The following is a 10,000-nucleotide window of genomic DNA, read 5'->3' as shown; positions in this document are numbered from 1 at the left end:
TTCATTATAACCCATTGACCCCTTGAGATTGACACTTACCGGTAATAGATTTTACTCTGTCTAAAACCAGACTATTTTACTCTTCAATGGGGTCATCCTGGAGTGTTTTAGGTGTGAACAAGTTAACACAGCATGAACATTGCGGTGTTTGTTGATTTCAGGAGAAGGAGGGTACTGGTATGGACTTAAGTAATCTGTTAACTGTCACGTCCAGTTCATCTCGTGTGGATGACACACAAGGAATGCAAATCGATCCAGACTCACCAAGGGAAGGACCATCTACTAGCAGATAATGTTTACTTAAAATTATTTTAATTTTAATAAAATTAGGAAATATCATGTCTCCTCTATGTAAAAAGTTTTGTTAGAGGCACCTGATAAGTAAATGGGTTAAGGATGGTGCCTACTATTGTTATTGCACATATGTTCTGCGCATCTCGAGATACTCAGGTTTCCTATCGGTGATGCTTACTAATACAGGGATATTATTGCACGGTTTAAAACTATCGGAGGGAAGTAGATCTTAGTAAGTGCTCTTGGCATCCAAAAAGAAAATTAGGGGAAACCATGCATTTTTGAGAGATAATAAAGCTTCAATTTGAGAAAGAACTCCATACATTTGCTTTGTATTTTAAAGCTGTTAACAAATATTATTCGTGAATTATCTTTGGAAAATGCGTGGTTACCCTCAATTTTCTTTTTGGATCTCGATAACACTTGTTAAGATCTACATTTCCTGCATGATCATAAACAGGGGCAAAAAATATCTTCAAATTAGTATAGGCACCATCCTTAAGGTGAATAATTTATTGTTTTACAATCATGTAGTATATTATTGTACCACACACGTTGAATCATCAGCTGATTTTAATTATAGTATTTGCTATTCACCTCCGAGCTAGCCAATGAGAATGCAGAGAAGCACTATATACTTGTGTGGTATATACTGAAGCTCATTATTCAAAGTATCAAACAAGCCATACGCTTGTAAAAACTGGTCAAGAGGATAGGACAACATGCAAACTGCAAAATTAATTTATTATGTTAGGAGCAAGTGTTTTTTATCACACTTACATGTAACTTGGATTAGAGCTAAAACACCTTTAAAATAACTGAACCAGATACAGCAGTTTCAGAAAATTCTACATTGGTGGTTGTTTTGAGTAGAGGAAACAACTGTATCAACAAGGGGCCTAACAGCTCCTTTCACTACGGGTGTCTTGGGGCACTCCGAAACGTGACATTTCAAAAGCAAAATTGATGATCACCTTTAGATGACTTCATTCTGCCCTTGTCCAAATTATTAGTGTAAATCTTATGTTTGAAAGAACCTGTCTTAATTTTTTTTTTTTTTTTGATTTTAAAACCCATTTCAAGACCCCTGGGAATGAGGCTAACAGATTTTACTCTGCCTAATGCCAGACGATTTTACTCATTAACTGGGGGCATCTTAGGTGTCAATCGGTTATGGAAAAAAAGTAGTCAAGTTCTCTGAGTGAAGTAGCGGACGCTATTCTTCGGCTGTCAATACTTATTGAAACCGCTGCAGATAGGTTTGTGAAAAAAACCTGATTGTTATGACATGTGACCCTAAAAGTCTTGAGGTAGTTGTGCTTTGAATGTTTAATACCGTAATATATTGGGTCATTGGTTGAGGGTGGTATTTACTGGGTGATGACAGAAAAGAAACAACTTAACCCTTTTGCCTCTAAGAGGTTCAGATAATGTCCCCTAACTAGATAAACGCAGATTTTAATAAACATCGCGCAGTGTCACTTTGCTCTTCTCTCCAAGTTCAACATCACTCATGTTTCGAAATACAGATGATTAACGTCATGAAGTGCCCCCAAAATGCTGCTCCTCAAGTGAGGATGAACAGTTGCATTCTCCCTACTCTAACTAATAGTATAAAGCTAACATTTACCCTTACCTTATTGTTGGAAACAGGTAGCAAAAGTTAAGGCTTAAGCCGTGTTCACATTAGGCCTAGATTATGATCGAATTGTAATCAAATTAAGTATGAAATGAGTTCACATCAACTAATTACAGTCCCTGATTATAATTGGATTATAATTATTTCAAACAACCTCAAGGGGGTAGTTTGAAGTAATTACAGCACGTAATTTAACTGAATGGCGAGCATGTGGTGGAACGAACAGACGGAACTCATAATCGCTATATGGAGCGAAGGTTTGGATTTGTCTTCTGCTATTCTCAGAGGCTATCCTTGGTTGTCTCCTCGCCTCAAGCATGGTGATGATGATCGTGGCAGCCACACGATACGGCGCCATTTTGTCTCACACTGCGATGTTGCCCTATTGTATTTGAATTTTTGCAGATGTGAACAGAACCATAATTGAATAAAATTGAATGGATTATGATAGCCTGAATTATACTTCCGTTGATCATAATTAACGTCGAGTGTGAACACGGCTTTAGACTGAACGGGATACTTCATGTTGGATGTCAAAATTAGGCATGCATCTAATTAGTGTAGGTGCACCTTGACATACATGTAAGTGCAGGGGTTCCGCTTTGACGAGTAAAATCATAGAAAAAAGAAAAAAACCTAAAAGTGTATTTTCTAGAAGGGAAAAAGTTAATTAATTAACAAATTTCCTTCAGCAAACAATGGTCTTCTTCTACTGCTCCCCACCCCCACCCCCCCAGCCATTTGATACTTGGAGTTCATATGTAAATAAAGCCACACTGGTCTTTGTGATGAGTCAAATAACAGCCAAATTTGTGCCTTACACCCCGACGCAACTTATGACTTTTGGAAGTCTTGTAATTAATGACTGGGGAATTTTTTCCTGGTTTCTAGAGTTTTTTCCATCTCATAGTCTTAATTTCAGGTTTATGATTTCAAAAAGGCACTTAAAAAAGTAGGAGGATGAAATAGCAACATGTAATCGCTTCCAACATTAAATGACATACCATAAACACCAGTAGATAAGCCACACCCAAAAGAGGTCCAGACTTGGGAAAAACATTCTGACAAAAATTCATAACAAAGGTAGGCAGTCTAAATAAGAATCACATATGCATTTTAACCCTGTCAACTTGTTTGGAAACAAGACTGTGTTTCCTGGGGAACTTTGTCCCCAATATTTTTTCCAGTGAAAGTTATTTAAGTCTGTAATGTTGACAGCTCATTGTGAGCAGGTTCCTCTGAGATGTTCGTGAACTAGATAAACTGCACCCCTAGTTTTGGATGAAACGTATCTACCGGTGTTTACAGTTTAAGTTTGAGTATCTCATGACAGTGATTGTATGCTCAAAATGGTGTGCATACAACTTTCACAGTGAAATATTTAATTATGAAATTATTGTTGTACATGCATTTTAGTAACAATGGGAAGTATCTGTTGTTGTAATAACATTGTATTGCAAAGTTGCATTTTCCATTCTGAAAATAAACATTTAAATCATTATTCAGCTTTTTCTAGCTCAGCTCTCCCACATAATTTTAGCAAGCCCACGAAACAGTGCCTCTATTGTGCCAGTGAGAGGAACAACATCACATTACACCTTATCCCTTTACCACCATACACTCTTTGACTTGTAACATGCAAAAGTACTCCCTCTATCACTTGGCCTAATTGACCTCAGAAAATAATACCTTCAATCTGCATACGATAAACATAGCCACATCCAGTAACGATGGGTTGAAATCCCAGAATTGAAGCAACGATCTTAACCTTTTAGTTGCTCTCTTCATTAATAAAATCCTCTTCACTAATTTTGGTACCTCATCAAATCTACAAGACATGAGAGAGTTACTAACTGCATGATCACAATGAATGTACAGTATTGGAAAACAAATCTTGTTTGAAAACTGGCCTTGCAAGAAGTTGCATAAAATGAGTTGGTTGACATGCATTGATCACTGGAATTGGAATAAAGGTGTTAGGGAGATTAGTAAGTTGACGTTTCAACATTTTGCCCTTCATCAGAGTGATTCGCAACCTTATGGTGATTTTTTTAATTAAAAATTACTGAAGAAGAGGGTGCATTCTTCGGACGTAAGTTACTTTAAACTTTTTAAGCACAGTTTCTGAACCAAGTTTCAGGTCATTCAGCCCTTCACAATTTATAAAGACACTGAGTTGAAACTCTTTCGTGTCTGAGGGTATGGGGTGCCCATTGATAACTCTTGGGCATGAAAAGGGTAATTAAACTGACGTTCTCATGCATACAACTATTAAATGTAAGGCAAATGCAAGTCACAGTCTCTACAGTGCTTTTATTTTGCAATACACAGACATAATTCATATAATTTACACTCATTTATTAATTTAAAGTTGTTGAAAACCAGTATTTACAGTAATTATAAAAAAGGCTAAAAGTTACTAAAAAATTTTAAGGAACCAAAACGTTTTCGACCGTACGGTCATCATCAGTGGTACATGGTAAAAATTTACAAACAACTCAGTTTAAGGGGAACCTTTTCGCAATAAAAGAATATACTTGTTTGTTTGACGTTGGTTTCTCGCAAGCAATTAGCAGGGTTAGGTTTACATGTAGGTTTCCAGCACAAATCAAATGTCATTTATCGTGCCGAGTGCACATGTAGTGAAATCTACATTGGGAAACAAAAAGAAACTTCACCGTCACCTCGCAAAACATCCAACCCACGCATACACATGGAACATTGCGTGCACTGAGAAAACCACTTTTCGGAGGAAAATAACGGAGGGCCTGCTAATTGCTTGCGAGAAACCAATTCTAAACAAACAAGACTGTACTTTCTTTTATTGCAAAACTGTTTCCCTTGGGAATAACCTAAATCAAACACAAAACCAAGTTGTATGTAAATTTCCACCATGTACCACTGGTGATGACCGTATAGACAAAACCGTTTTCGTTCCTTAAAAGTTTTTAATAACTTTTAGCCTTTGTCATAATCAACTATTATAAATATTATGACAATATTTACAGTATTTCTAACTTCTGAAACAGGGACAGATCTAGAGGGAGAGTGCAGGGGGTGCAGATTTTTACCAAATTGCAATTTTTGTTTTAATAGTACTTTATAAGTTTGCCCAGTCAAATGGTGCATAAATCCAGTTGTTTGCAATCCATTTCTGACCCTCCAAAACATCACATCCTCCATGTAAAGAATATTCGTCCTGCTTTCCCAACAAGCCAGTCTCGTTACTGATCATATGGTTGTACCACATGATTGCTTTGCCTCTCCTGGGTCGAATCACCAAGTTTGCATCATGACAGTGAGAGCTTAAATTGGAAAGGTCTGATTCGTCAAACATCTGTAAACGAAAAAATTAATATTGTTATTTAGGGCTGTTGCTCACAAGGAAATAATTCAAGTTTTTCACATCTGTTTAGTACTTAGTTTTACTACTAAGGTGTTCAGAAAACCAATTGAAATTTTAAATATAAAAGCAACAAGATTGTTATAATTTATCATAGCTGAGCACTTTAAAAATAAATGCTTTGTTATACTGTTTATTTTTATTTTATAGCTTTATTACTTTCTGTACATTACCATACTTACATCATTTACAAAAATTAATTACTATAACTTACAAAAACATTTATAACAAATTTACAATCTTACATTACTTGCAACATACATTGCTCACATTTTTCAAAAATTTAGAGAAGAAAAAAAAGAATAATACATAATGGATTTACAACCATACACTAATAATTTACAAAAAACATTAAACTTACAAAAAAAAATCTTGGAGTCCTAAAATGACATATTTACGCAAACACAAGGTGAAGAAGGCAACAATAGAACATATTTCCACAAAATAAGATGACATTCATATTCAGTCACATATTACACTGTTCAAAAAGGCAAGGTAGAATGTTATTTTGGTTATCAGATCTCAGTCTATTTCTCTGTGTTTGCTTTGCCAGTCAGATGGCAAATAGTGAAGAGAGAAAAAAAAAGGAAGAAATTATAATTAATAATAATATTATTGCTCTTTTAAAATTATGTATGTGTCACTAAAGTACCCTCCATCTACCTAGTTTTAACAATTAAAAGGCTTTTGGATTCCCCGACTGCCGAGCATTACCAAACCGTGAAACACCAAAACGACACACTAAAACAGCATGTATGACCCCACAATACATTGAATACTGACCGACAAAGGTTGGATTTGAGATTAAATATCGTAACAGTTGTAGGCCTAATTAGGCCTAAAACGTTATTGCTTTTAATTCATTGAGATTAAGATTGAGATTAGGAGCAATAATTTTCTATGCCTAATTAGGCCTAAAATGATGTTTAATCTCATATCCAACCTTTGTCGCTTAGTATTAAAATGTATGGTGGGGTCATACATGGTGTTTTGGTGCTTCATTTTGCCTTTTCGTTGTTTCGCTGTTTCAGTATTTCGTTGTTTAGTGTCCCTGACTGCCCCCTCCTCCCTATCCTTACTGTCTTATTGAAATTGGATTCATCAGCAACTGGGAATGCAGTTTCTCCACCTTGAGGTACATCATTGAGATAATACAGTATAGTCAGGAATCTGTGAAATCAAATAAGAATGTTAAAAAAAATGCCTTTGTTCCACATTGCCATACAATGGGACTGTAAAACAGTAAAAGAGTATGTGTACCACAACTCTTGTGGTGAATGGGAAATTGGCATGCACTGCACTAGAATAAGAATTAATTATTATAATAATATCTCAACAACCCTAATAAAAATTTAAAGTAATATTGTTGCGGTAATATAATCATAGGTTGTTGGATGGATTTGTCAGTTTCAATTTAGGGTGCAACAGACTGAAAGTGAACACTGAATAGAGGTAGTGGAATGTCGTTTTAGAACTCAGAAGGTGCAGTAAATCAGTGATGTTATGAAGGGTAAAAGAGGCTCTAGTGTCCCATAGACTTTTAGTGTGGACTAGTGTAGTTAATTGCAGTTTCAACATTTAAGTAAACACAAATTAACAAGCAGAGTGCGTCAGTTGTAATGAGTCCAGTTCCATTCACAGATTGGCTGACACTGGACCAATAGTTGGCCTTAACACATTGACTCCCAGGGGTTCCCCATTGACGAGTAAGATACTCTGGCGTTAGACAAAGTAAAGTACTACGTCTGGCCGGTTTAATTAGGCTGGTTTGGAGGTCAAAGGGTTAATGGAAAGTGAGTGATTAACCCATTGACTCCCAGGGGTTCCCCATTGACGAGTGGGGTGCAATGGAAAAAACCTTGGCTTGACAGTGCTTCCCGAGGGGGGTGGAACACAATCATATGTAGCCGGGGGGGGGGGGGGGAACACAATCATATGTAGTCGTGAAGGTCTCCTTTAGGGTTGAGCACAAGGAAATATAAAAGTGTTTTTTTACACTTTTACATTTCTTCACTTAGGTGAAAGTATTAGATGATACAGGTCTTTGCCATCATTAAAAGTCACTGTATTTTTTAATTTCTCTGTGTTTTAATATGGTCTCTTTTAGGGATCAAAAAAGCCTGGGTCATGCCCAGATTGGTCTCCTTTAGGGTTTAATTTAAAATTCCCAACAAGCATCCCTCCCCTTTTTACATGGGAGTCTTCTCATATAACCCCCCCCCCCCCCTCCTTACGTGGATGCACTGGTGGTCATGTGCTATGGGCCAATGCCTCAGTAATTTGTTGGAGATATGTCTTGCTAAACACATTGATGAGATCACGTTCACTAACAGTATACTTTCTTACCTGCACAGACTACATTTTGTCAAATTTTTTGCCTTTCTACAGCACATCATGGTTGTATTATCATCTACTGACGAGTCATAGTGTGCATGGTAATGACCCTTGACTCCATACTGAACAACCTGAAAAATAACAGGCAAAGTCACCTTCTTTTAAAAGAGGCTATGCCACACAATTTCAGGCAATTTAATGGCATGTCAAATGTCAACCTCATTCCCAGGGTCTCTCTGTCTCAAGGACAATGGACACCCTTGGAACGAGGTTGGTCGGATGCGGCCTACACAATAATGATATCAGAAGTAAAAATGTAAACAACATAAAAGAAATGCAAATTATGTTCAAAAGTTGATGAATAGGAACAAGAGGACCAAGATCCTTTTTTCAATGAGGTTATCTTTTAAGAAGTGCATGCATAGGGATAAAATCAGTCAACATTTGGCAAGTTACATTTAAGCAAAAAAATGACAGAAGAACTTAATTCATGAGTAGTACAAATTCATCTTCCTATATGAATATAATCTCCCTCCCCCCACTGACACACCCAAACACACACTTCCTTTCATGGTAGGACCTAAATTTACAAAGAAAAATAGAGTCAATGGTCCTTGCCAGATATGATTGCACCCAATTAAAGAATCTGTAAACAACATCCACAACTCTGCATGACCACTTGGCCCACCACTTTCCTGTAGAGTATGACTGCGGCATTTGAAACAGTTTCTCAGAAGTAGTAAAGAAAGAGGGGTAAAGTTTGATGTCACAGTTGTGTTTTACCTGCAAATCTTCACTGTGCTCAAGAATCTCTCTTGGTAGCTCTGTTAACTCAGCAACTCTAAAAAAAAAAAAAAATTATTCAAAATTAACTTAATCATGTTTGAACACCTGGCAGAGTCAGGCATAACAATACAAAACCCAAATACTGTCAGGAACAAGAAATAGTCTAAAAACAGATGTTTTACTCTTGCCTTTCTTGCAAATGTCTGAGCACTGGATCTTCGCTTCCTCTGAGTTGTAGCCATGTTTGCTGGCTCACTCTTGTTCTGTGCTTTGAATGATTATTCTCTACTTTCTTCATGTACTGGTCAACTAGTAAATGATCACCATCCATGCATTCATTCAGACTGATGTCACCTTAAAAATAGTACATAGCATACAATTGCAATACACTGTAACATGTCACAACCAAGCATGTGATTACCTTAAAGGAAAGAATAGACATTAACCCTGGTAAACAAATGATTACCTCGGAGATAATAAAATAATAAATATCTTACTAACCTTGAAACCAACCTCTTAGAAATCAATGTGAAAAGAAAACCATTCCAGATTGGGGAAAAGCATAGAGCGAGTTTCAATTGAGTGTCGTAAAACCAAAACCAAAACCAAAACCAAAACCAAAGTAATTACTTTGGCCAGCTAAAAAGGACAAAGACAATTCAGTAAACCAATCAAAACTCAATCGGAAGTAATTACATGTAGTCGGCACAAAGCGAAAAATGTGCATGTGCGAGCCACAATTGGTTTTGGTTTCACTTCTGATTGGTTGAAAAAGTGGCGCAAGAACTTTGAACCAATCACCGAGTGAAGTAATGCAAAACCAAAGCAATTCGCCAATTACTTTCGACACTCAATTGAAAACGGCTCTATTGCGGCAGAATCAGAGGAGCAGGGGTGGCACAGTGGTGAGAGCACTCGCCTCCCACCAATGTGGCCATGGGTTCGATTCCCAGACTCGGTGTCACATGTTCTCTACTCTGCTCTGAAAGGTTTTCTCTAGGCAGTCTGATTTTCCCCTTCCCTAGAAAACCCAATGCTCGATTTGAATGAATTCACATTGACGTTTAAATGAGTTGTGTAGCTCTTAGGTGGCATGGGGTTTAAAAATAAAGTCAGAGAGTTAAATAACACTTAATATGCAAACCAGCTTAACACTCTTTCTCATTTTATTCCATGTAAGTTGACAATTATCCTGTGAAATCGCACAGAATATCGCCTGATACTTAGGCGACGAGGCCGTAGGTCGAGTGGGCTATTATCAGGCGATATTCCAAAAGATTGTGCAGGATAATTGTTTTATTATTCAACACATTGATGACAAAGCGCAACCGTTTTTCTCCGCGACACACAAAATAACGTGTATCACAGGATATACATTGAATACAATGAATATTGAGCGTGCTGTGACCATATTTGGACATAATAATAAGTTATGTTATTTGGACTTAAACTAGCCTCATTACCATGTACAAAACTGAAGAGAACTCCCTGCTTAATGTCAGGTTGGTGTCAGCTAAATAGCTCAAAATTTAATGTAAAAGAAT

The 10,000-nt window shown here is 36.9% G+C and overlaps 2 protein-coding genes across 3 annotated transcripts in view; one reads left to right on the top strand and one right to left on the bottom strand.

Annotated features, from left to right (window-relative positions):
• The window catches only part of LOC137991057 (ADP-ribosylation factor-like protein 2-binding protein), a 14,582-nt gene extending 11,148 nt beyond the window's left edge, over window positions 1–3,434 (top strand). The window contains exon 7 of the mRNA XM_068836186.1: window positions 162–3,434. Coding sequence (XP_068692287.1) covers window positions 162–293 — 132 coding nt within the window. The 3' untranslated portion in view covers window positions 294–3,434. The remainder of the gene's footprint in view (window positions 1–161) is intronic.
• A 797-nt stretch (window positions 3,435–4,231) lies between these two features.
• LOC137991042 (transmembrane prolyl 4-hydroxylase-like) overlaps window positions 4,232–10,000 on the bottom strand; it is a 12,690-nt gene continuing 6,921 nt past the window's right edge. For both annotated transcript variants that reach the window (XM_068836176.1, XM_068836171.1), the window contains 5 exons: window positions 8,645–8,810; window positions 8,454–8,511; window positions 7,683–7,801; window positions 6,416–6,506; window positions 4,232–5,270 (listed from right to left, as the gene is read on the bottom strand). In XM_068836176.1, the coding sequence (XP_068692277.1) occupies window positions 5,034–5,270; window positions 6,416–6,506; window positions 7,683–7,801; window positions 8,454–8,511; window positions 8,645–8,810 (671 nt within the window). In that variant the 3' untranslated portion in view covers window positions 4,232–5,033. The remainder of the gene's footprint in view (window positions 5,271–6,415; window positions 6,507–7,682; window positions 7,802–8,453; window positions 8,512–8,644; window positions 8,811–10,000) is intronic.

This window comes from Montipora foliosa, chromosome 1, assembly GCF_036669935.1.
Source record: "Montipora foliosa isolate CH-2021 chromosome 1, ASM3666993v2, whole genome shotgun sequence".
NCBI lineage: Eukaryota > Metazoa > Cnidaria > Anthozoa > Scleractinia > Acroporidae > Montipora > Montipora foliosa.
Note: the sequence above shows the minus strand (reverse complement) of the source record. Positions and strands in the feature narration are given on the sequence as shown.